General features: G+C 37.5%; 2 protein-coding genes across 2 annotated transcripts in view; both read left to right on the top strand.

The window, feature by feature from the left end:
- LOC140934075 (uncharacterized) overlaps positions 1 to 4852 on the top strand; it is a 15256-nt gene extending 10404 nt beyond the window's left edge. Inside the window, exons 10-15 of the mRNA XM_073383758.1 lie at positions 1569 to 1584; positions 1962 to 2054; positions 2707 to 2880; positions 3435 to 3546; positions 4423 to 4632; positions 4803 to 4852. Coding sequence (XP_073239859.1) covers positions 1569 to 1584; positions 1962 to 2054; positions 2707 to 2880; positions 3435 to 3546; positions 4423 to 4632; positions 4803 to 4852 — 655 coding nt within the window. The remainder of the gene's footprint in view (positions 1 to 1568; positions 1585 to 1961; positions 2055 to 2706; positions 2881 to 3434; positions 3547 to 4422; positions 4633 to 4802) is intronic.
- Positions 4853 to 11475: 6623 nt separating this feature from the next.
- On the top strand, positions 11476 to 24498 carry LOC140934074 (major facilitator superfamily domain-containing protein 12-like). The gene is made up of 11 exons (XM_073383757.1): positions 11476 to 11996; positions 14075 to 14183; positions 14269 to 14385; positions 14587 to 14650; positions 15632 to 16149; positions 17080 to 17172; positions 17791 to 17883; positions 18093 to 18266; positions 19715 to 19812; positions 20897 to 21030; positions 24431 to 24498. Exons 1-11 carry the CDS (start codon positions 11476 to 11478, stop codon positions 24496 to 24498), a joined length of 1989 nt encoding a protein of 662 aa, XP_073239858.1.
- Positions 24499 to 27715: the final 3217 nt, after the last annotated feature.

The raw sequence follows: 27715 nt of genomic DNA, 5'->3' as shown, positions 1-27715 counted from the left end.
TGTCGGTTAAGATTTCACACAGTTGCGGTGACTTGCGTTTTAGTTCCCCTGGCAATTTCAGTACGAAGGGACGATATGCAAGAAAAACAAAAAGGCATGATATATTTTTTAATTATTTCCTCTACCAGTTCGGTTCTCGCGTCTAAGATACTGTATTTACTATTGGGAAAGTTACTGCAATTATCCGCTGACCATCACGCAAGGGGACCGCTTTGCAAGTTGTGAGAACATCGTTTTTCCATCCCGGACCGCGTTTCTTAACCGCACCCCCTCCCCCTTCCCTGTTTCGATCAATAGAGTCCCACTAATTATTTCCTTAACAACTGTAATTAAAACAAAGCCTCAAACAGCTATCACAAACCAATTTCCTGATTACAATTTCGTACTGTCCAAGTGAGAAATTGCTTTAGCCCGGCTGTTATATAGATAACTTTGCCGTATTTTCAAAAAACATGGGTGCCGCCATTTACACAAACCACCCAGGTATAACTGTTGTACATAAACTTAAAATTATAACATTTAACGAGGTGGGAAAACAAACGACTAACAAAGTATATCCAAATGAAGGCTACAAATACTGAAAAGAGTTGAAAAATTGCAATGCCTCTCTCCTCCCTACATCAGTGAACTTATAACTGTCAAACCCAAATCTACCTACAGTCTCCGCTCAAACAACAGTACTCTGCTGCTACCTCCTATACACAAAATGCTGCCTACACTTGGTACTCGCTCCTTTGCTGCTGCCCCTGCACATTGGAACAGACTGCCTGCTGCTATTAGAAATGTTGCTTCCTCAAATAGTTTTAAGAAATCAATCAAGACCTTTCTTTTTAACGAATCACTTTAAATTTTATTTTTTACTTTTTCTCCATTCAATATTGTATTTAATTTTATATGAAATTTTTGTAAAGCGCTTTTGATCACATCTGGAAAGAGCGCTATAGAAATTTTTAATTGATTATTATTATAATTTTATTATTACTATTATTAAACTTTTGAATTTTAGAGGTTGACAGTTTTTTTTTTATTGAAATGAAATGTTTTTTAATTCGAAAAAATTTTTCTTAGTTTTAATTAACTTTTTTTAAGCTAAATTAAGTGCTTTTTAAATCGACAGAAATTGTAAATAGTGTTTTTGAATGAATAGTTTTTTCTTTTTTTTAAGCGAATTAATTGTTAATAGGATTTTAATAGTTTTTTAATAAAATTGTCTATTATTTTTGCTTAAAAAAAATTATTATTATTATTATTATTATTATTATTATTTCTATTATTATCATTATTATTTCTATTATTATCATTGCCTCACATCACAGCCAATATTTTCTGAAGCGTCCCGAACGAAAAGGCTTGAAACATTTGAATTCCAACCGTGATTTCCAGTTTAATTTCCCCAAGTAAATGGTAATTAATTACCCCTTGTCTCACAGCCCCCCCAGCATTTCAAATTTTCAGAACTGTACTAAATTCCGTTGTTATTTCTATCTTCAGGTTGCCATCATCTTTACCTGCACATTTGTTTTGCGAAACATTTCTTACTCATACTTGCCGCTGTTTCTAACTTACAGAGCGCATTTCGCAAAGGTATAAATACGTATTTAAATATACACATGTATACAATTCAAAGAGAACAGAGGGCAAATTGTTGTTGCTCGAAATATCTGAAAGTCGTAACTGTTCATCAATGATATGTATTTAAAATTTAACTCACACAATTTTTTTTTCGCAACCATAAATCCCCTGCTGGAATGTTAGTGCAATATATTTATTGTTTTAAAAATGCTAAATTGAGCCCGGAAATTTTGGTGTCAAATTGGGGACACTTTCATTTATCTCATTCTTATTCAACCGTAAAACTCTAAACCTATTTACAATGCGTGCGAATAGGAAAGTGCAATAGTCTAGAACATTTTAATCGAAAAACTGAATTTTTGTCTACATGTACACTCTTTCTTTATTAGGAGTCCATTGCATATCTACCACTTATTATGTTAAGCAGTGGAGCACTATCATCCGCTGTTTCAAAGAGAATTGTTGTCAAAATTGGAGGCAAGGTAAGGAATTGCACTCATGAGAATGTCACATTTATACCTCTGAAAATGAAGCAAATTTTTCGCCCCGTTTGGTTACAGTAAGTTATAGTTTAAATATTTAGTTCCGCCAATCTTTGCAAGGATACCAAAAACGGTTTGAGCCAATTACTGTTGATGGCCGAAGTAAGGTTTCTTACCCCTGAAACCACACGAAGATCCAGGTCGTGTAAATCTTGTGCTGTCTTCGAACAGTGTTCTTGGTTACACCACTTGCTCTTCAAATTGACCTTATTCACGATACCCACCATCTTGGTTCGCCCTTTAGGACTGATTGGATAAAAGCAATGTCACGTCGGTTTTTCGGGGGGGGGGGGGGGGGCAAACAAGCTATAAAATTTGCCAGTGAAAGTTTGTTATTCTTAAGACAGCAGAAATATAAAGAAATCTTCATAACAGCAAATTGTGGGTTGGAGTGATAATTGTTACTTTTTTGGATGCAGTAGGGACCGTGGAGAGACAATACTGACACAAATCTTGTCGAAACTCGAACACTATATTTTGCATGACTATTACTATTTAATTTTTGCTGACCCAGCGTGCCTACAGAGCAAAGATCGCCTGCAAAGTATGTTTAAATACCTCACAATCAATGATTATTTTCACTTACTTTTAGTGGACGTTTATCCTGTCTGCCCTTCTCGTTATTGGAGCTGGTGTTTGGTTTTATTTCATAAGTGAGTCCAACAGAGTGATGACCTACCCAGCTGTTGTACTGTTAGGTTGGGGATTCTCCGCCATGGCCGTTAACTCACTGGCCTTCGCAACGCAGCTTATTGGTCCAAATAAAGTGAGTAATTAATTAGCAAAGCACTTGTTACGTCAAGTATGTTGTGTGTAGTGTCAATGTATTCAGGAAGTCTTTCATTCACTTTCTCTGCAGTAGAATAGACAGGTTATCAGAGCCAAACAGTGGCAGTTCCTTAGTTGTTTTGAAAGCCTGACTGAGTATTAATAACTAATACATTTACACAAAGTTTACACAACTGAAATTAACTTAAAGCATGATCTGGTTCGGGGTCTCTCAACTATATTACAATTTTCTTTTTTAGCATTGGAGGTTGTCCCAACAACTTTTAAATTAAATTTATAGAGAAATTTAACTCTCAAAAATAACCACGTTGCCTAAATCTCATGGCCAGAAGGTTTGCAAATAAACGTAATATACATGGATGTAGTTTACAAATGAATGTAAAAATATAATCATGCCGAAATCTCAAGTACAAATTAGATATAAAAGACAAACACCAAAACAGATCAAATTTCATTTCATGACAACTGATCTTAAACATGGTATTTCGGTTTTTGTTTAATTTATTCATTTATTTTTATTTTTCCTTGTAGGGTACATCTGGTGTTGTATTTGCTGTGATGACTTTATTTTCAAACGTATTTGGAGGCGCTACCGTCATGACAATCCAGAAATTGTTTCCGTCAGGAGGGTCAGTATACGTTTGTGAATTAAAAAAATAAAGAAACAAATAAATACGGCGGGTTAAGGTTCACAAATACAAAATGAGATGGATAGATAAAACGTTTAATTATTTTAACACGATAAAAAGATCACCAATGCTGGTGGGGACGTGTATACAACAATTACGAGAAAAATAAGGATTACTAAAAACAAATGTACAATTAAAAATTGAAAACTGTTAAAAATATTTGTAACGGGTATCTCTGGGGTTAAATGTTAAATGAGGGTTAAATGTAACTACAATGTGAACATCGATTGGCGTTTAATGGACGCCCAACAACTGTATACGTTTCACTGTTGGATGGTTAAGGTCTTTTTAAACTGAAACCCCACACTCTTATTCTGTCTTTACTTGCAAATCCTTAATGCCCCTCAGACCTAATATACCTAGCTTGTTTGGCATTAAGTTGTCGATGGCTGTCGACTTTTTGTGCCCAACTTTTAAAAATACGCTAAACGACTAACTGACGCGCGATCACTTTCAAATGCCGATTCAAGCTTTCAGCATTGTTGGTGACAGAGGCAACTACCGATGATTTCATCCTGTATGATTTCGCCCAATGTAAGGAAAGACGGATTCCAACATCCAGGAATTTTTGGTCTGTGGAATCCGGAATCTGGAAAAGTTTTACTTGTAAAATCTAAAATCCTGGGCTTTGGAATCTGCGATTCAACTCAAAGAATCCGGAATCCTGCTGACAGTTGGAATCCAGATGAAAGTTCCATATTTGACAGGTACTCCGAAAAGCAGTACCTGGAATGTGGTTCCACAGCGTGGAATCCAGAATCCAAGACTGTCTTGGATTCCATTATTATGTCAATAAAAGTCACGTGAGGTTGCTCTTTGTGGATAAAAAGATGTTACAGATATCTTTATAAAAACTCTTATTTGTTTTTTTCTTTTCTTTTCATGTAGTACCTCCGAAGACTGCGACGAGTGCGGAGATTATGTACGTCACGTTTTTTCAATCGTGACAGGCTCGCTCGCTGCTATAAGTCTGCTGATTGTTTTGTTTTTCCAAGAGTCAAAATCTACCCAAAAGATGAGAAAAGTGGTTGCACGGGCTGGTGGGTGAATATATTCACATCGAAAGTTTAATTTAACGTTAGGTTTTGTTTCCATTTTCATTTTCCCATATCCCCGTGCTTTTTCCCATTCCTTGTTTTAGAAACAAAAAAAAGGAATTAAACATATTGCACATTTTAAAGTGCTTTTTTCTTATAAATTTTTGTTGCAGTTACTCAGAAAGACGGCAGCAATGATATGGACACTAAAGCCAAGTCATAGCTGGGCAGCTGGTGTCTCACCACTTGACCCGCACCACCACCTTACTTTTGTATCGTACGTCTGTTGAAAATGTTTAAACTGTGCAACAATTCAGGTTATAATAAATAACCCAGTATCCAGCCTTACTACGGTTCCAGTCGCCGTTTTACACCAGACATGGACGGCTAAGGAGTCCATCTCTTCTCGGGATGACGACTAAATAAGTCAGCTCATTGGGACGTTTAAATTTTGATAAGTCTAGCATGTTAAGTTTGTAAAGAAGGTCAATGACCAGCTAAATGCTATGATCAGATTTCTTAGGCTTTTTTCTTGTACAATATTACAACTTAAAACTAGTTTATAAGGCATTTAATTTGCCTCACTCTTTTATTACATTGTGGTACTTCCGCCGTTCAGGAACGGCGGCGAAAAGTTAGAGGCACTAAAAAGGCGTTCGCTCATATGCCGGTTGTTTTTTCATGTAAAAACATTCGACTTAGCAGCAGCAATCACCAAATAAAGCTGAAACCACTTCTCTTTACAATAAAAGATGTATCAGTGTCAACTTAGCGTACGGTGTTTATAATTGTTTATTAACCTTGCTATAAATTATACTCTACGTATCTAAAGGATTTTTTCTTGTTTGTTTTACTGAGTACCACCGTTTATCTATAATCAGTTAGAGGCAGTGATATTCTAATCATTTATTTATACAGCAACTACCACGTATGGCCTGGACTCTTAAGTATATTGTCCGGTGCGGTGAAATTATGGCATGGCACAGATTACCGAATACATAAGAAGTAAATGCTAGCTAGTTTTTAAACGTTAGTTGAAGGCAGTCTCTTTTCAACAATTATATTAGACAATAAACTTGTAATGAAAAAACTTCCTTTCTTATTTAATTATTTTTGTTACAGGGAGGTATTATCCTTTCCGCCAAAAAAAAAACGATGTCATCAGCAAATATGAATTCCAGTTCATTAGCAGACTCGCAAATCGTTAAGTGAATAATGAAAAAGAGGGCCTAGTATAAAGCCTTGTGGTACTCAACAGATTTGTCTGAAAGCATCGGATTTAGAGTTGTTCATTTGGACAAATTGTTTTCTATTATAAAATAGTCAGTTATTCGATTCACTGATAGGCTGTCCCAGCGATGCCATATGCTTAAAATGTTGAAAGTAGTAATGCATGATCCTGGGTCTTGAAGACTTTTGATAAGTCAACTAAAATATACCAGCTAGATATTTCTGGCATTCAAAGGCGTTATATATTAGCAACTTTGTTTGCAAAATTTATCAAAGCGTGGGAATTAGATCAGAGTGGCCAGGGCGAAAACCGTATTGAAATGACTGAAAATTGAAATATGCGATTATAAACAGCTCTTTCAAAAATTTTGCAATTGGCAGGAACTATTGAGATTTGTCGGTAGTTTTGTATATTCAAGTCGTAGGCAAGATTTAAAGATAGGAATAATTTTAGATATCTTCAGCATTGCAAGTACCAACCTGGGAGAAGAATATATAGATAATGCATGCGCACAACCACATCCAAGTTGCAGTCGTGTACAGCTGTTTCCAGTCTCACATTAGGGCCCGTAAATATGGCTGGCATACACTGGGAGATGATGTATCAAGTAAGACGAGCAATCTTTATTTTCAGGTTCAATGCAGATCATCTATTTAAATGCCCGTTGCGGAAATAATATTGCAGAAAAATAATTGAATTAGACACAAGCAAAGAAAGAAGGAAGCCCCCAACCAGAGGGTGGCTTTCGAATTACGAAACACAACGAGACACCCAAACCGGCGGGTGTCTTCGCGTTACGAAACACAGTAAAAATCTACAGGGCTGGATGAAGTGTTATTCAAGACCGTATGCTTGAAAAGAATATTGTTTAAACAGGAACCCATTAACCCGTGAGTCCAGTAAGTTGTTTAAAATGTGGGTCATGCTATCGTCCGGTGGCCACTCTATACCCAATGAATTTAGTTCCATCACTATGATCACTTGTCCACTGGAAAGTTATTCGTGAAATGGATATACGGGCTGAACAATGAGTTTTTTTTCTTTGTTCGTTAAGAAAACCCGTGGCTTGATTAAGAACATCCGCCACTGATTGACATCTCAATTTTGCCAGTTGATTGGGACAGTTAATTCTCAATACCGCTAACCCCTAATGCTACAATCAAATTGAGTCAAGTGTTTAATAATAATAGAACATTAAGAACACCAACAACTTGATTAAGACTACATCCACTATTTTACTGATATCTTAATTGTTTTGATTCGGACGGTGTAAATTCGTTTCAGGTATGACTGGTTCTATTGCAATAAGGTCGACGTCGTATTCCTATTTTTTAGACGAGGAGCCTTTGCGCAAAATTAAACGTCGCCGTGTTTCTGCGGGATAAAAAAATGTTTCAAACCGCAATACCGGATGTTCTTTGATCACTGTGAGCTCTCAAGAACTTCCGCCACTTAAATAGTACTTTAATTGATAATGATAATTCGAACAGTTTGAAATTAAACCTAATGAAGCCTTTACAGGTCTTATAAAATAAAGGAATCCAGCGTACCCAGCAGATTCCAAATCTAAGGAGAAGTACTCCCAGCTTTTCAAACTAGGTTAATACGTATTTACTGGTCTCAAAGTTACATGACGTTTCGACAGCAAAAACTTCATTACCGTTTTACTATTTTCTGTCCCTTGTGGGTTAGGGTAAGTATACAAAATGTTGTGGTTGCCGCTTCAAGTCCTGCATGTACTCAATGCCTAGCTTCCTGTCGTAAAGCAAATTTAACACCCTAGTCAACTAAAAGTCTCACAAGTCGAGTAAGTAATGTCAAGCTTGATTGAATGACAAGTTGTCACTAGTACTGCTTGTCATAGAACTTTAATTGTACTGACCTCAGGTCTTGCGAAAAATTCTATACTAGTACATAAGGCTTTCGAAATGTATAATTCCCCGTAATGGCAGGTAAGGAAAAAAGTTGAAAAGTCTGGCAGACGTATTCAGAGATTAATGAAATCAATGTGTTTCTTTTGTTTAGTCGAACCCATGGAGGCAACGTAAACATTTGTCCTTAATTGTCGGTCCGTAATGTAGAGAGTTCGAGATCAAGCTGATTGCGTCAATGCATGGACTATCACTACTAATATTATAATAGCAATAATAAACCGTGAGGCTATGAAGTATTTTCATTTCTCAAATGCTAGTAAGTTCCGAAGGTAATGGAATCTTTACTCATGATGCTTATTGAACCATGGCCCTTAAAAATATTGATTGACAAATAGTGTTCTTGACAGTAAGACGCATTCAATCGTAAATTAAATCGATCCTACAAACAATTTGGATGGTTGACTTACAATGTTAAGTGGTAAATTTTGGCGAATACATGATTTATTTGTACGTCTATCAAACGCAACCTCAGATTTGCAATAAAATGATTAAATAGGTACACTTCAGCTACACAGTGTTGATTATCAGAGTAGGCTTCTCCAGTATCGGAATCACATATCATGTTCCATTTCACAAGCAACCCTAAGCGATTATACCTGCATGCACGATTCAACTCTGAGAGTTACGGATCATGAAACGCGTCATTTCATGGAGTTTGACTATCAATCATAAACCCGGGCACAATAAGTCAGATGTTAACCAAAATATAGCACAGGTGGCGAAAAAGTAATTAACTCGACGCCCGCCATGCATTCACGTGTAGTATGGACCAATTATCTTTTCAACAGGGGAGAGACTATACTAGACTATATACTAATCAACTGCACCAACAAGTTCATTAAAGCATCAAGAGCAGTCAATGCAATGTTGACCAATCAGAACACACGTACTAACAACGGTGATTCACGTGTAATGATTTTCACGTGTGGGTTGAAAATGTTTACATGAAGAGCATTTATTAAAAATACAATGATACGCGACAGTTATTATATTATTTTTAGGTCTCAGTCAGCTTGCGACGAAAGCTTTATTCATGTTGCTTAATCAAGCAGGTTCCCTTAATAGAGAGTTTATTTATGGGTCATTGTTACAAGTTCTGTTCCACGTGTATGGCATCAACTAAACTACATTTGAAATAAACGTGACTTTTAGCCATGGCTGCTCAAGTAAAAAGGAAAACCTGGGCTTATCAATACAGGCTGCAATCAGCCCTGGAGCAGTCGACACAGTGGACTTGACTTGTTACATGTTTTGGTGTCTACAGGTGAGAAAAAATATTTAATTCTGCTTCCAATTGCCTACAATTAATCATCGAGTTTGAAACTGATTTGAGATGGTAGATCTTAGTCCCTCAAGGGGTGCGGTCTTTTTATTCATTAACACCCTGAATTCGAACCATCTAAAATCCTGTGTTGCAAAGTGCAAATTGCTACTTGTCAAAGAGTTATGAAGGATATAGTTTGCAATAAATAAACTTCGTCTGCCCTTATATGCCAGCCATTGAGATTCAACATAGAATCGATAGTATTGAAGTTTCCATATTCTTTTCCTCTGGAAAGCAGACCCTGACGATTTTTCATGGCTCATCATAAAACCGGGCATTCAATAGAGCATTTTGAGGGCTGCTCAACCACTGCAAACTCCAAAACCAGCAAATACTGCCTTACTTCTAATATTATTTTTTAGGTCTCAGTCATGATCAGCTAGCAACGAAACCTTTATTCGTGTTGCTTTATGAAGCTGCGATTCTTGCGAGCAAATACAGGCGATCATCAACCGCCATTTACGGCGAAAGCTTTAATTGGGAAGGCATCACGGTTAGGAGCATCGCGAATGACTTGTTGAAAACATCACTTGACAGCTTATTGACAGCTTGCATCATAATTTAGCCAATGGGAATTGCCCGTGGCTGAGAGAAGCGGGTAATTCGAACAAATATAACGTATGCAAAACGGATAGTCCGTATTTTTAGCTTCTCGATCCCCTAGTCTCGCTCTCCTTTTTCAGACTCGCTTTAGACCTTTTGTTTGACTGCTCGAGCGTACTTGAATACGCAAGACGGACTAGGGACTGTTTTGCAGTCTAGTGATCTTCATTCGTACACTGTCAGACAGTACGTAGCGTACTTATGAATATGTCAAGTCGATATAAAGCTCAAAACCTATTCCTTTTTTCTTCTGCTCCTTTTCTTTTTTTTTTTTTTTTATCAGCTCGAAGATTTCGATTGTTCGCTTAGCTTCTTAATTTCTTGAGAGAAGCATCAGCATCAACGTTTATCATCGGCTATGGACTAAAACTAATAATCATTTTTTCAATCAATCATAACCTCTGTGAACCTAACAAAACGTAAGTCACTGTTACCAACAGTGACCAGTTCATTATCGGGATGTTATTAATGTATAGAATTAGGCAAACCTTAAAGCGGAGCTTCTACTAATCTTAAACAGGTACTAATTACGATTACTGCAAAGAACATTATGGAATAGAGACAGAGATCTAGAGGGCCTAGCGAGTCAAAGAAACTACAGTCTGTAACGTGACGCATAAGCGATTTCGTATACAAAAAAAATGTTTCACTTGTCAATACAAGGAATGCTGTTTCCATAACACACTCGTACTGAGTAAATACAAGTTAAAGAAATTCTCTTGCATATCAGATGACGATTGATCTGTAGAGGAAAATACCTCCTGATTTCAATTTCGAATATCTTGAATATATTGAAAATAACTGCACATAAATCACAAAGGAGCAACTCTAAATTTATTAAAGATCAGTAAAATGTCTCTCATGATTCTCTCATGCATGCATGTTCTTTGTCGGCAAGCTCATTTGGTAAAAAATGCACTTTTTTAGGTGTGCTCATCCTCGTATTCTTCGCGTGTGCTCTAAGTCATTACAAAGTGATGACAGGCTACTATGTGACATTGAAATATCAGGCAAAACCCAGGACTAGCCTGAAAAGTGTTTGCAACTTTAAAGTGACTCGATTCTACGTAATTTTGCTTTGCAAATAACACAATTGGGCCTTAGGCACTTAAATTCCATTGAGATAATAATAGAGCTGAAACAACTTACATAATACAAGCTGCGTATCACTAGTCACGTGAAATTTACACAAACGGATGACATAAAGCACATAATATAGGAACGCATTTAAAGCTTAATAAGGGCCTTTTTACATGGAGGTGGGGCACCCCAGGAAGGTGAGGTAATCCGCTTAGGTAGGGCAACCCGCCTGTCCATATAATCTCTCATTTTGATGGGATCACGTTTACACGTTAGGTGGGATAACCCGCCACATGTTACCACACCTACCTGGGGTCGCCCACCTTCATGTAAACAGGCCTTAATTTGATCATGACCACCAATAGATGCGGCTGAGGTCGTAGAATTATAACTGCAGGGTCAGTACCATCTAACGGGATATCCCGCAGGCGAAAGTTTAATGTCGAGTTTCAGCAATTACCGTCTCAATGATAATTCCCTTTTTCGAGTAAAGTATTAAATTAATGTGATAACTTTATTTTACCTTTCCAGAGAGTAAAATTGGAATTGACATTAAAAAAAAAAGGTTTCACTTCAAAGGTAAATTTTATTAATCATGATGTCACATTTTTTTTTATTTATTTATTTCTAGATCGTTTAGGTATTTCTGACAGACATAAATGCAAATAGCGAACATGGGAATATCCAAAGTGTGCTGTCGATGTTCTACAGAACCAAATTCAGAAGCTCGAACTCCAGTTCTCCGACGTTTTTCCTGTGGAGTAGGAAGCGTATTGAATGAAATCCAAAGCCAGCTTATTTCGTTCCGTCTAGTTTTCTTCATGAATGTTGTAGGACTCTCCGCGACTGAAGCTGGCGTGCTGGCACTATACGGGAAGATTTCCCAGGCCGCAGCAACACCTCTTTGCACGTTTTTGGAAGAACGAATTAAGATCCCATTTTTGTCCCGAAAACTCGGAAGAAGAAAGTCTTGGCATTTCATTGGAACAATGCTGTTAACAATCGTCCTACCACTCTACTTTGGACCTTGTTTTCCTTGTAAGAGTGATGGTGGACATTGGCAACTGATGGTGTACATTCTGACATTGAGCACAGTTCTGTCAACTAGCGTTAGCTTGATAGAACTTGGACATCTGACGCTCATTCCTATTATTGCAAAGAATCAAGAAGAGGCCATTGAACTGAATGCATTGAGGTTTGTTTTCCCTTAACCTGCTGTTCAAATTCACTTTCAATTTATAAAATTTAATGTACGTTTCTACATATGAATTAAAGCTCTTGCAGAGGTAAGCTCAGAGATTATATTCGTTATTAGAGAGATGCAACAACTAAAGGCATTTAACCTTGCCGCCTGTTAGTAAACTAAAATTGCAATCGACCCGCTCTCTGTCGAATGGTCTTCCCCATGTAGTGATCACTTACTAAAGTCAGTTGGACAAAATTATCAAGGGATCAATGCGAATAAAACCTACACTAACCGCTTATTAAAGGGACAGTGTCCCGATTATGCGCACGCGCGAGCGTCATCTGTTTTTTCTTCAAAAGACAATAGAACTGTCATATTGACTCGACAAGATTTCCTTCCGGGCCGCACCGCCGACGGAGATTTGTTGTTTATATTCTCAAGTAATATTTTAGACTTTCGAAGAAGTCTTTCGTCTTATTTAAAATTTGGCTCGCGGCACGAAGACTCATCGCGATTTTATCACTAGCGGGGCCGCCTCGCGACCCGAAAATCTCTTTCCGCTCGCTTTAAAACAGATTTTCTATTGTGAAACTCGTGTCAGAGGTCAGTTGTTCTAAGTCCAGTAATATCTGCCTGGTTCTAGCCTCAAATGTTTGAAAGACATAAATAAAAATGCAATCTCAAGGCTATGAATCATCGCAAAGATCAGTCAAAAATTATATTATGATTTTATGAAACTAGTTTTTCTAAACCTGTAGCGCCTGTTTGTTTGATTTTGTCGGCCGTAGGGAGATTCATTTAAAAGTTTACTAACGCGTCGTTGCAAAACATTCCACAAGATCTCCACAGTCACATCAATGTCTCAATGGTTTCTTTTTTACAGTCTTTGTTGTTGCTGTTTCATTTCTTTGTATTCCTTTCACAATTATCTGAGCCTGTATGGAAGCTAGCAGAAGAAATAAGCCTTCAATCGGCATCAAAGCGCCTCCCATCTTCTGGTCCTCCGGCCAACGGTAATAAAAGTAACGCCAAAAGATCCAGATTTCGCCCAAATTGAAACTTAACAGGAACAATATATCATTGATCTGTAATCCTGAGAAGTTTTAGTGTAGTATTGAACTCGGCCAAGCGCGATGCAAACGGATTTTTCAAGGTTCTCTTACTCTCCTCGCATCTTTTGAATTCGCGACATCCTGTCCAAAAATCAAAGTTTGGTGCATGCGCAGTAACGGGATACTGTTCCTTTAATAAGCTCTAGTGATTATTACAAAATTTCTCTTTATATCATTGATGATTTACAATAGCGTGTTTTCATTCACGTGGCCAGCAGCAATGTAAATTTGTTGGAACAAGACAAAGTTTTTACATAAGAAAAAGGTTCATTTAAAAAAAAAAAAAACACGTCTCATTGCTTTGGAGTAGCAATATGGCGGACGTGACGTCATGTAAAAACGCTCTATCATACACGGGTGATGGTCAAATAAGGACATTATTGCCCGGGAACATTTCTTACCATAATTTAACAAATTCTCTCCCCTGACGTTTCCTAAAGAAACGTATGGGACAAGAAAGAAGATTTTCTTTGTATTTGAATATATTGGGTTATAAAGATTTAATAGAGGTTAGCTGGACCTCAACAAGTTTATCTTTTTTTACTGTGGCGTACCTAACATATGATGGTATAGTTCTAACCGGATTTTTGAAAACGTTACTGCCAATTGGAAATTAAATGCACCTTTCTCCAAAGTAGCCATTTTTAAAACTAAGAGTGTAAAACCATTGCTTTTTATCTTCTCCTCCTTTCCTCCTTCTCGCACACAGTTTCCTTTTCTCCTTTCCTTTTGGTGTGATTTTGCAGCTTATCGGGTCCAATTCCAAAAAAAGCCTACCTTTTGACGCCTTTTAGCTCATGACTGCAACTTTTGCTAGGTTGGTTTTCAAAAAATCATCTAGAGTTATATAAATGTAATTCTCCCAATCACCTCCTCCTCCCTTCCTCTTAACTTCCGACTCATATGTATAGCATTTACGATGATTTATCACGTTTTGATACAATATTTATGTCATATCATGTGGTTGATTTACAGGACAATGTTTCAGTTCTTGGGTGGGGTCGCTACTTACCTTGTCGCTTGGGCAATTTTGGGGCAGGACAGTGCCAGCCAAATTACAGCAGAGAGCTCCATGGGCTTTATGGTAAAACTTGTTTAATTTAATTTTAAAACATCAAAAGCACCTCAAAGCTAAGCCAAACATGAATTGTATTTCTTTCCTTTCGTAGGTTTTGACACTTATCATGGTGGGAGTAGGTTTTATTCTCTCTATGATATTTCATGCTGGAACCAAAGAGCCTCCGAAAGTAGTTGTCAACGGGCAGTCAACCAAAAGTGAAGCTATGGTAATGATGAACCTCTATTTTAGCGACCAATCAATATCCATCATTCTTTAAAATATCTTAAAAATACGGTTATTTAATTTATAATTGTTGGAGAGCTGTTATCCATTTCAAGCAAATGTGCTGATATCTATTTAAATCTAAAATTCCTTTGTTATTTCAATAAATTATGGAATGTTGTTTTTTATTATTTTTTTTTTTCAGAGCAAGTCTTCTTTTGTTTCTCCATCATACCCCAGTTTACAGTCGATGACATACGTGAAAACAGGTGCGCATGCGCATTTAATTTAACCCATACGTGCGAAATTAGTGGTATGTACATCTGTCTGATTTCGTTAAAACGTGGCCACTGGGTTTTCGCCTGGCGCCGGGCGCAGCCCGGCTCCAGGCCAGTCCGGTGGCCAAAAATGTAGGGAGCCTGACGTCTTGGTCAGTAAGCTGGATAGCCCAGGGACTGCCCTAACAGTGGGTGGGTGGATCAGGCCTTGGGGTCAAAACTAGTGGGGTAAGGAGGGGGCCGTATTGACACAACTCCTTCAGTAATTATAAGCAACAGTGTTCAGTACGTGCAGGCTTTGACTGGCGAGTACCTTGGTCTTAATTTGCCCTAGCCAGCTGAATCAGACCTCTGCTGAGAATGATTATCATGATAATTGCAGAGCTCATCAGTGGGAGGAGCAGACAGTCACCCATTGTCCTGGGTGGGGAGGGTCAAAGTCATGGTACCAAGGACGCACTAAGCATAGGGCCTTTAGACACTCACTGAAGCCATGTTTTCATAAATCCAGTCAGACATACGGGTTATTCGATAATACTTTCTTGACCAAAATTGCATGAAAACTGTTCTGTGTTGTTTTCGGGTTTCCAGCAACACCACGAACTAATTATTAAAACGCCTTAATGAATATCCAATCTACTTGTGTCAGCCGAAGTGACATATTAATTTCTTAGCCCTATAAATTTACAACTTTTAAGAACTTCTGCACAGGTCACCATTATAAGTTTTCTAATTAACCTGTAAATGTTTCTTATAATAAATAAATAAATAAACAGAACGGAATCATGAAATTAATTGCGAGCTGGAGTGACCAGATTGCTCAAATACATTTTGTTTTACTCATCAGAAGAGCCATTTAATTGGTAAATAGTGTTTTAAAAATGAACCTAAAAACTATTATTATGCCAATTTTTTCATCACACTTTTTAAAATCCATTTCTGTTTTTTTTTTTTTTTCGAATTGGCACTTAGACATGAAGAATGAAGCTGGTGAAGATGAATTTAGAGGGACGATTTCCAAAGACTCTTTCGATGAGAATCGGATTGATGATTCGACAGTGTTGAAGATTGTCAAGGAGTTGCCACAAGAACGTAAGATGAGCGTCGTTATGAGTACATCTTATGAATTGGCTGGATTAAAGGAACATTTGCCGATTGTTGAAAAAGGAAGCTGGGGTCTTGAACCTACTGAAATGAGCAATTCCAACGAGAAAATTTGTACAGAAGTGCAAAGCGATCAAACCGATATAACTAATGAGTCCTTTGGTAATGACAACAAAGGCCTTGATTTTAGTGAAACTGAAGTGAGTCCATATCATCTTGACCATGAGACCAGCAAGACAAGCATCGGAGACGATGGTCCCTTACCTCAAGCTATAAGGAATAACGAAAAGACTTTAGTTATCTCAGATGATCCTGAATCAGCTCCTCCAGTTACCCCTGCGCCAAAAACAGTGAGAGCCTGGCTTAGGGATCCACGTCTTTACATGGTAATAATAGTCTCTCTCTAAACATCAAGAATTGCTTTAAGTGTTTGGTTGTTTGTTTGTTTGCTTCTTTGTTTTTTTGTTGTTGTCGTTTTTTTAGTTTGTTTTATGAAAGTTATAAACCCCTTGTTATTCTGGCCATATTTTCAATCTACTTTTCTCGCATGGTGCAAATGTCAAAACCTCTTAACTGCTAACATTATACACTTAATGTAAGATCCCGAGGGAAACAGTTAGTTTTCTTTTCCCAAGAGTCCTGATGTTTCCCTCGACTTCGTCTCGGGAAACATCAGGACTCGAGAGAAAACAAAACTAACTGGTCTCCCGAGGGACCTGACATTAAGTGTTTTGTTATATTTCTAGACTTTCACTTCAACAACAACAAAAGAATAACCGGAGCGAACCAAAACTGTCGACTCGGTACTTATAACAACACAAATTTAATTCTCAAAACCACTGAATGAATGATTTACAAACAAAAGTACTTTCCTCATATTATCTGCATCTTTTTCCTCCACTAGCTGCTGTTTTTCTTCTGGGAACTTCTGGGATAACTTTAAAAATCGTTGCTTTTTAGCTTGAGGCTTCGTTTTTGTGTTGTTGTGTTCATTCACGAAAAAGAAAACTGGCTGGACCTGGCGGTGTTTGTCCCGCCTTCTGTCACACCACTTTCCACCATGCTTTGATCACGTGCTGCAATGTATCCCGAGCGGGATACATTGTTTAATGTACCACGATCGGGATACATTTGATTTTAGTCAAGGCCACGTGACCAAGAATCAACCAATGGCAGTCCCTGTTTAGTTGAGTGAAAGTCTAGGAATATAACAAACATGCTTATTCTTTATTCCATTTCTTTCAGATTAGAAAATACCAATCTTTACAGAAATAGATGGGAATACCTAAATTGATATTGTTCTTGTTTTTACATAGGTGGCAGTAATCTTCTCCTGTGCAAAGGTTTTGCAGGACGTTTGTTTTGCCTATCTACCACTCTTTCTTATTTACAGTGTGAAGTTTGAAAAGGTATTTTAATTAGTAATACAGATCCAAGTTTGATAATGCATTCTTCCGATCGAAACTTTTTGCGTTCTATTACTTATAGTGACGAGGGATTGTCTTTAAAATGATTTACAACTTGGGAGTGCCCCTGGTGTATTCTGGAAATGTCGGGATTTTGCAGTATATTACTTAGGCTATCGTATGGCAGATTGTTGAAAAGTTCATTGTCATTTTCGACGCCTAGCTTTGTCATAGTAGATAGGGATTTCTAACGGTTCAAGATTATAATCATGATAATGATCATCACCTCCACCACCACTACCACCACCACCACTACCACCACCACCACCACCACCACCACCACCCCCACCACCATCATCATTATCATAAGTATTTCAGTATTAGCATTCGCATTCGCATAAGCATGAGCATAGCATCATTATCATAACTATAATCATTATCATTCAACGCCCCTCTGTTGGTGCAAATTGTCGCTCGCTAATGCGTACATCTAAACTAGCCTAATCCGATTTGTTTCAAACTGCCTTAACTGATAGTAGTTGCACATAGCTTGCATTGTGAATGAGACACACCCTAAAGTAAAGAAACTTCTTATTAATAAATTTGTCTTGACCTTTTTAGGAAGCCATTGCTTATCTGCCACTCATCATGTTGATCACTGGAGCAGTCTCATCAGGAATTTCGAAAAAATTCATTGGAAAAGTTGGAGGCAAGGTAAGGCGAATGAAAACCACCTTTGATAAAAAAAGGGGGGGGGGGAAGACTTACAAGCCTTAATCCGTTAGACTGATCAGCGCAGTTCTTTAAGATATTAAAGAATGGAAAGGGATGGGATGGATGAAAATAATAAATGGATGTAGGTGGCAATTGTGTTAACCATGAATGATTACTTTTTTTAATTTAATTTATTTTTTATCATTTAGTGGTCATTCTCCCTATCTGCTGTATTGGTAATAGGAGTTGGAGTGTGGTTTTATTTTATCACCGATTCCACTAAAGTGATGACATATCCAGCTGTTGTTTTGCTTGGATTTGGGTTTTCCATTATGATCGTAAATTCACTGAGCTTTGCAGCAGAACTTATTGGAGACAACAAAGTGAGTTAAGTTACAAGTGAATTTGGAATGATGTAGTCAAAAGGCTAAATGGAACAAAGGTTATTCACAAATTATAAACGTTCGCATGTGGTAGAATCTTAGCCTGTCAAGAAAGAAACCTCCGCTTTGCGAAGCCAACAATTGAACCAGACTCGATCTTCTTAGATTTGGTGCTCACTGTTTCATCTGTTTTGGTGGCAGTTCTTGCTTTTTTTTGCTTCTTACTTCCGCTTCTAATGGTTGACAACTATTTTCTACGAGAGTATAAACAATAGATATGACATGCCTGTCCCAAGCATGTTAACCCTTTAAACCCTAACATCAAAATGCAAATTCTCATTTGTTATCCCTATACGTTTTCAATAGAAGTAGTGGGGAGAATTTGTTGAAGTATCAATTAGATTAATTTTGTGTGATCATGTCCTCAATTCTCATGACCACCCTGTTTTATAAAGCATTGATATTACAAGGAGAAACTTCATGCTGATCACTCTTAGGGCTTAAAGGGTTAAGGCATGGCCTGAGGCTAATTTGCACAAAATCTTATACTGATCATAACTTTGTGAAAATTTATCAGAACCTTCCAAAATTTGGCAGCCTCGTTGCAGCCTCGGAAAAATCGGTAACCTTGATTTTCCTGTGACGTGAAAAATCAGATATCTATGTCACGTGACTATTTATGGTCGACTCCAGGAAAGAAAAGAAACTGAAAATGGGGTAGCGAGATGCCACACAGTATATATTAAATACAGTATTTTTTGCTATTGTATCATCAGTTCTCGCTTGAATCTGGCCGGAATGGTTGACTCACGTTTTTATTTAATAAGTAATCAAGCAAAAAAGGTCACGTGACACTTTTCACTTGTTAATATCTTTTCAGAAATTAAAAATTCTCTCCCTTTCGGCCACAGAAAAAAATTCGTACTAACGGTAAAACAATAAAACATTTACACATGGCTCAAACTTAGTTGTAATCAACCATTCCTTAGCCCATTTTAAATTCCTTTTTGAATATCATTATGACGTCACGTTTCACGTGACTACATTACTTCAACTCTAATTAATTCAACGCCTTGAAAGAAAGTTTCTCGAAAGTTTTTTGCAACTTTTAGAATTAAAATGCATGGCCGTAGAAGAAAAACAGCTTATCTTCGCGGAGGGTCGAGACCAAAAATTGAGCCATGCCTTAATAACATGATTGAGGTCTCTCAGTCGTGCGTCAAAGGTAACATTTCGATCGACAACTAGTTTTATTTTAATAACTGTCTAGTACACACTTATAAATAAAGAAATGCAGACGCTAGAATGTTCAAAATCTTGTCATGCAACAATTCAAAGATTTGTTAATTTATTTAATTCGGGATTATTGTTTCTTTAATCTTTTCTTTTGTTTTCTTTTTGTGATACATTCTGCTTTAAAAAATCACTTTATACTTTCTTTACATTAGAGCACAAGTGGCGTTGTTTTTGCTGTTATGGGTTTGATGTCGCGGGCCTGGGCAGGGGCAATGTTTCTCGCTATCCAAAAATTCTTTCCCCAAGGAAGGTAAGGAATACTGTTAGTTGCTTCTGTTATCATCGTGTTCCTTATGATATTATTTTAAAAATTCCCAGTGAGTGGAATCTACTCCAAGAAGTACTTTGATTTTCATTTATAAAGGCGGTGCGTAGTTGAATTTTTCCACATTTAACAGTAGTGTCAGAAGGTATTATACTTCCGTTGCATTAATCTAGTATCTGTAGATTTCGTTTATGTTATTCAATTTATAGAAAAACTTATCACGTGATTTACGAACGCTGTCACTTTCTTCGGTCCTATTTACAAGGAGGGAGGGTAGCCCTGGTGCTAGGGTTACCCAAGCAAGAGGGTTACCCTTGCTATCTAGCACTCGCACATTTTTCTTTCTTTACACGACGTGTTTACAAGGCAGGTAGTGTTACCCTAACAAGAGGGTACCCTACCTGCCTTGTAAACGCCCCGCTAAGGACAACTCGCCTACCGGGGGCAACTTTGCTCCGTCACAAGTGACCCGTAATCTTGACAATTTGAACGGAATTATCCATTTTCTGAACAATATAAGGTATTTTCTGTATACGATGACAATATTTTCCCGTTTTTTCGTGAATTTAGCGTGAATTCATAGAGAAATTCAAGTTTTATTTCATATCTTGGACTTTACAAAAAATGTCACGCATGACGACAAAACAGGTCCGTAAACCTGGTAAAGTTGACCCAGATGATAGGGTAACCCTACCTTAGATATTTGCTCATAAACCCGGCTATCTTTGACCCGCTTGGGAGGGTAACCCTAGCACAAGGGTAACCCTCTATCCTTGTGAATAAGCCATTATCATGAAAAATTGCTAGTTTGGGTGTCATTGAAAATCAAGTTAATTAAGTCACTTAGAGAAAGCGGGTTTCAATGTGAAAGAGTTGTCCAATATCTTAACACGAAGCATGCTTGCTCCTCCCCAAATCAGTTTTGCTTCAGTCTCTAGACAAATTACTATAAACCTGTCTCTTGTTGTTGTTGTTGTTTTTTTTTACATTTTTTAATTTCCCCACGTATACAATGTCAAGCTATTTAAAACAGCTTTTCAGTAATGTCGTCTTTATTTACTTGTTGTAGCAAATCTACAAACTGTGAAGAGTGTGGGGATTATGTACGACACATTTTTTCATTGGTACCAGGGTCTATAGCTGTTATCGGTATCTTGGCCCTTCTGTTGTTCCAAGCACCGCAAACTCAATGCACGCGAACTGGTGAGTCAGCCATTGCTAGATCTATTTTGCTGATTAGTTAACGTCATATACTGCAGTCGAACTTCTTTTATAACGGCCACCTAGTGTTCATCACGGCCATCACTGCACCTGAACGCGGACCACTTGTTTGTGGTCTGTGGCTGATGGAGTCTGTCCATACTTGGATATTGTTTCAACCTGTTAAAAACCGCAACGACTTGTAAACCGTATACGTCTTAACCGACATAGTTACCTCTAAATAGCCATTTACATGCGAAAGATTTGCAATCTGGGGTTATCATTGTACCTTAATTGCTCGCTTATTTTCGCTGAGAAATTTTTCCAACATTTTCCGACGCGATCACTGATTTCCCCGCGAAAATGGTGAAGTCCATAAATTTCTAAAATAATGATGATGTGTCGCTACCCAAATCTGACAAGTACTTCGGATTGGTTGAAAATTTGCTTCATCCAATCAGTGAGACGTACCACCCAAATGTGGGTAGAGACACGTCATCATTATGGAATTGCTGAGGTGCTCTGCCTCAGACGTCATTTCGCGGGGAACCAGTGGTGGCGTAGCGAAATAACGGCGTTTTTCTAACGCTAAATTTTACTTTGGATTTTTATGGATTTTTTTACTTAGTCTGTTTTGATTATATTATATAATAACCTATACTACAGTGTTTCACCCTTACCACCGAAAACTGCGTTTACATCACACCCTTGCCTCGCAATAACACCAGGGGCCTCTTTTCCACAAGTCACAAAGGAAGCCATTGCAGAGAGGTTCGATTGTGTTCAGAAGAGTGTTATAATAAAAGTAAAAGTTACATGTGGTTCTCCCTGCGATAACTTCAAGAGTTTGAGCAGGCAGTTTTACTCTAGAAAAGCAAGACTTTTCCCCTCTTCAAGAGAACTATAGCTGCTAGGCTAATCTGTGGCTGACAGGTATTTCACTCCATGTTTAAGGACGGTGCCCACTATTGTTACTGTGCACATTTTCTGCGCATGCCAAGGTAGTCGCGCGCGACGCGAAAGAAATGCGCAACAAGCAGGACACGCGGACTGGTTTTGTCTCCTGTAAGTCTGGGAGGTTCTAGTTACTTCTTGTGGAAAAGATGCGTCGTTTTTCAACAGATGAAAAATAATTTCTATTTGCCTTGTCAGTTCTTTGAAAACCGAAGTATGCGCATGTTCCTATTTCTAAGTATGATCGATTTGACTGAACATTTTATAATCAAACAAAAGTCAATTCTAAAATATCAAAAGTTATGCTTCAAGATGTTATGCTTGGAGCCTGGGTATTAAAAAAATCCCTTAATAGGCAAGGATCAGTAAATCAGAAGGAAAATAGCTCTAAGTTCTCCGCGTAATCGAGAAACTGCAAGCTTACCTTTCACACGCGTCCTTCACGTTTTATCGGCTGATCGGCTATAAACAACTTTCCCAAATATTTCTTTAATTTTGTAAGATTTTATGTAATTATTCACCAGAAGATAGATTTAAAGCGTTCGAGTACATACAGATGTCCCTTTTATTGAGAGTCCGAGTCTTTTATTTGTTGAACAAACAAGGAAAAAACTATCACAAGATTGCTTGGATTGTTGAGATCGCTGTTTCCCAAATAGTTGCGGACCGCAAAGGAAACGCTTTCATCGTGGAAAAAATGGTAAAAAAAATTGTTACGCTTTTTACTATTATCATTCTTTAAGCATTTTGGCATTACTAAGCATTGAAATTATTGACTCATTGGCAGCTTGTCGTGTAGATAGTATTTCTTAAGGTTCAATTTCACGCAACACATAATCTGGATATTTAGACAGAGCCGCCATTTGGCTGTTTACAAACTGAAGATAGAGGGTAAAATAAAGTATTTCCATTCTAAGACTTTCTTAGGTTTTACAGACACTGTTAAGTCTAAAATTAACATTTAGAAACGAAAATAGTGAATGATCATGACACAGAATGCTACAGTAAAAAAAATCAAAACGAAATATATAAAATGATCATTATAGCCCAGTGTATATATGAGGTACATAAGCGCATTCGGTACAACTAACCCTCACACTATTCAGCTTTTTTAAAAGAGAGCTCATGTATGGAACTTGAGTCTATGCAAATCATTTATGTCCTATGGCACTTGTGGCAAAGCCCGAAAGACATAGCGCAAAGCACAGATATAAGCTCATGTATGCAAGTTTATTAATAACATATTCGATCGAGGTACCCGGTAAAATGATAAAAAAAGCTAGGATAGAAGGTTTACAATCCACATTACATCTACAGTTCAAAAAATCTTGAGGACATGTACAGGTAAGCAAACGATTGAAGGAGTTGTACCTGTCTTAGAGTCCCTGTCGACTATTTTCCACTACAGTACAGTAGTTTGTTTACAGCACCAGCCGTGGATCTTGAGCTCGCCATACCACTCTATGTGCGCTGCAAGTAATCTCTAATACCTTGGAGATTGCTCTTCTCCAAACATTTTTGTTAAATGTTTTAGACGGAGAAGCTCCAGTTGAATGAAATAGTATAATTTGTTTTTTTTTAGAGTCCATGAAATGTCCTGCTTCACTTTCTGTTTTTGCACTCCTCCGTGTGTTGTTGTTTTCTCTGACTGTTAGCCATAGTGGATATCCCAGAGTACTCTGCGTTGAGTGAAGCAATAGTAAAACTGACCAGGGAGGGGATGGGGAAAACTGTAAATAACCCCCAAAGCGATTAAGTTGAGGTCGAAACCAACCAATTAAACTTCCAAAAACGCGCGGTAACCCCTACTTTTTATCCTACCAAATGAAAGTAATAAGCCTACTCAGCAAACGATCAATTTTTGGTTCGGGGAAAATGTCGTTTACACTATTTTTGAGGCAAACGCGTGGAGAGGGGTAACTGCTGATAAATTCCCAGTTGTGCTGATATTTCAAAAAAAGACGTATAAAGAGCAGTTGTTATGTTATCATTTGTTACTTATTTTGAAACCTGTTACAATTATCATTGCATTCGTGCCAGTTCACGTGTACAACTTTTCATCATTTTTCAAAAAAAAAAGGCCCATTGAGCGTTTTTTTCCATATTGAAGCGCAGTTACCTCTGAAAAATGCGCTGTTATATCCCCCAGTTTTCTTTTTGAAATTCAATAGCCCCTGATATGATATACTTGTCTCACATTGTCATTATCTGGGAAAAAAATACTTCCCATTTGTGGGCACCGTCCTTAATTGTGTCAAGTTCATAATTCCCCGGATGCACACAATTTTCTTCGATCCTCTTCACAAATCGAAGGATCTCTTTTCAATCTGTGGAGCGACTCGCTTTAAACGAAAGGTAAAGAAAGAGGATAAAGACAGGCCATGGGAATGAGCTGGGTGCATTCAAAGCAACAACATTTATTTTTTACTGGGATCCTCTTTTCTTACAGCTGCTAAATCAGATGCCAGCATAGATGCCAGCATAAAGTCAGAAGGAATAGCAGATAATCGCCTTTAGTGACAAGTCACTCTTTTTTGATGCCCTGAAAGGTGAAGAAAGGAGATATCATGCCAAGCTCCCTTTTTAACCTATTGATAACTATAGACCCTATATGCAAGTAAACTTTCGGTCACATTAATCACTCTGATCAAGGGGAACTAACTCCCGATTTTACGCGAATCTTCGCCGTTGAATTGAAGTCGGACAACCTGGCACCACCTAACATCTGTCCACTTTACTTATAAATAAAATACAGGTTTAACGTCACAAAAAAAGGTCTACTAGAAATAAATACAACCTTGCCCTACAAAAATGGGAGTCACAAAGGGTTAACACCTTTCCTAAGTACACTAAATCTATTCAGGTGCAAGGTCTCTGCTTACCTCATTGCGAATCCCTAATTTTGAATATCCAAATTCAGGTATTGAATATTTTCTTTATTTTCATTATATGTCTAGCCGGATTTTTGAAAACGTTACGGCCAAATGGACCTTTTTCCGTCCAACAGTTTTTTTTCCGCCAGTCTCCAATGTTGTTGTTGCTTTTTTCTCTTCTCCTCCTTTCTTCCTCCTCGCTCTTTCTTTTTCTCCTTTCCTTTTCCTTCGTTAGTGTGATTTTGGAGTTTATTGGGCCCAAAAAACTGCCTTTTGACGCCTTTTTATTTGGATGACTGCAAATTTTGTTGGGTTGGTTTTCAAAAAATCGGCTTGATGTAAAGACTAGTAATGGTCAGCGGCCAGGAGCCAAGATGGACGTTTAATTTTGAGCTCCCGCTTCTAACCTTAATGTGTCATTTTTCTACTGTTAAATATCTTGGCGTCCTATTGGACAGCAATTTAAGCTGGAAATTTCAAATTAATAATGTTCCATGAAAAATAAGCAGAACTGTTGGTTGTAGTAGTAAATTTGATTGTAATATTCATTGTAAGACTATATATTTTGTAACTTTAGCTTGTTTTTCTGTAATTCTTATTCATCCACATACTTTGTTTAGTGACTTTACAATATTATCTGTTATGACTGCTGTAACCTTTCCTCGCCGCCCGCCTCGTGTAGCTTTTGCTATTTGCGGGCGGAGATGGCAAAATGATGTGTATGAAAATAAAGTATAGTTTGTTGCTATTAGTACTGTAAACATCCATAATTTTATGATGATTATTATAACAGTTTCTTGACATTCATTTTCCTTAACGTTCAGTTGTCCATCTTTGTATAACCTATTCTTTTATGTATTATTATTTGTATTTTTATAAAAAGAGGGAAGAATATCCAGGTACATGCACGAAGTTCTATTAAAGTATGTATGTTATAGCATACTATATTGACAGTCACCAGCACAAAGCAACAACACACACACCTTTGTGGGTGAACAATCTCCAAGTGTTCTAAAGAAAAAAAAAAGTTGAAAAGAAAACAGTAAACGAAATGGTGAGTTAAGTTCTGTTCTGGGAAAAGAAACATTAACTCTTAAACCGTGTCAGCTGCTGGATATGATTATAACAATGACTACATTTAGATATTTTTAGGAGCAACAATATCACAACTATAATCTGATTTGCGCTACCCCTTCGAAAAAAGTTTACTTAATGTCGGTTCCAATATGGAATGCTGTTTTAGCCTGTGTTGCGGCACTTTTCAAAGCTGATATTTAAGGAATCTTTCGTCTTGAATGCTAGCCTCCTAGGCTGACTTATTTTAGGTTTCGTCACGTTTTCCTTCCACACAAAAGTTTTCTAAAACAGAAAACCACTTCCGCTGGTGGTGAGGAAGAAGTTGCAGGAAGCCCAATTAAAGTGAAGCGAGATGTAGAATCACGTTTACGACAAAAGCATTTGTAAGGTTCATGTTGACAAGTTCTCCGAATTAGGAAATGAGCAGACTGAAACTGTTTATTTAATTAAAAGAATTCCAGTATTAATAAAACTGTCCTGAAACTTCTTGTTTTGTGCATATTAACTTCAGGCCTCCTTCAGCTAGCAGAGGGAACTTTTGATCCCTCGTGAGGGACCCCTGATAACAGGGAACAGATTAACAAACTAAACAATAAGCTAATTAAAGGAAAATCTTGTCCAAATTGAACAAATTACAGTTTACCGAAAACGTGGTTCTAAATCTTGTGCGTGGGAGACGGTTACTTGAACGCAGCCAGGATATTTATTTAGAATAAATCAGTCAGAAACCAATGATTATGGTTTTCCGCTCCTTAGAATTTACATGTAAATGAATACACATTAAATGGCTCTCTTTTCTTGTTCAAAAATACCAAAAACACATCATGGATTAAACAAGAAGTTGCGTTCTGTCTGTTCTTACATGTATTTCTATTTTTGACCTCCAAATAACGGTCGCTAAAATCCCCGCGCTCAGAAACCACTACTTCTTAACATTTCTTGGACGCAACAACGATTCGTATTCGCATGACTGAGCCCCGGTGAGCTCAGGTGCAAGACTTAAGCAAAATATGCTTTTGAGGGGACTTAAAAAGCGATAATACTTGGGTTGGACTGTGTCCTTGCGTCAATACTAAATGACCTCTTACAAGCCTGCAGCTAAAGTATATAATTTTAGTTCATTTAATATGAACAATAATGATTAAACGACCTCGAGCTGGAGCTTGTGGGAAAAAAAGCTAATATTAAAATACTTGGAGTGTATTAAAATTTGGTTTGTAGTGTTTTATAAAGACAGGTAGAAAAACACAGAACATTAGGATGGTGAAAAAAAAAAAAAAAACTAAGTTGAACTGTATATCCTGTGCGTGTGTAGGCATTGAAGCCTTAAAGAGAAGTCAAGTGAGGGACATCCTAACGCAATTTACGTTCGCACGCTTCACGTGTGCTATTGTTCAATTAACAGTTATTTTTAAAAGATAGCTGAGCTGCGGCTTGAAAATAACCATGACTAGAAAAAGAAGTCTATCTTATTTTTGATGTTTATTTACTGTGTTGATTAAGAGCTGACTATAGTTAGACAATTAAAACTATACGTTCACCTGGCTGATCATGCTCAACCTACTTATGAAATAACTCCTGGGCTCAAACCTAACTTTCACAACCTTTTTTTGTTCAGTGGTTTACGCCTAAACGAAAAACAAAGCACCAGTAACGGCACTCGACATTTGAATATGTCAAACTTCTTTATGGGTTACCATGGAAATCAACGCACATCACTGAACGCAACATCGAATTCAGCACAAAATCATTAATTTAGAAAGGAAGATTGGTTTAGGGGTACA

This window comes from Porites lutea, chromosome 4 (genome assembly GCF_958299795.1).
Source record: "Porites lutea chromosome 4, jaPorLute2.1, whole genome shotgun sequence".
NCBI classification, from domain to species: domain Eukaryota; kingdom Metazoa; phylum Cnidaria; class Anthozoa; order Scleractinia; family Poritidae; genus Porites; species Porites lutea.
The sequence above is the reverse complement of the archived record's forward strand: the minus strand, read 5'-3'. Positions and strand labels throughout refer to the sequence as shown.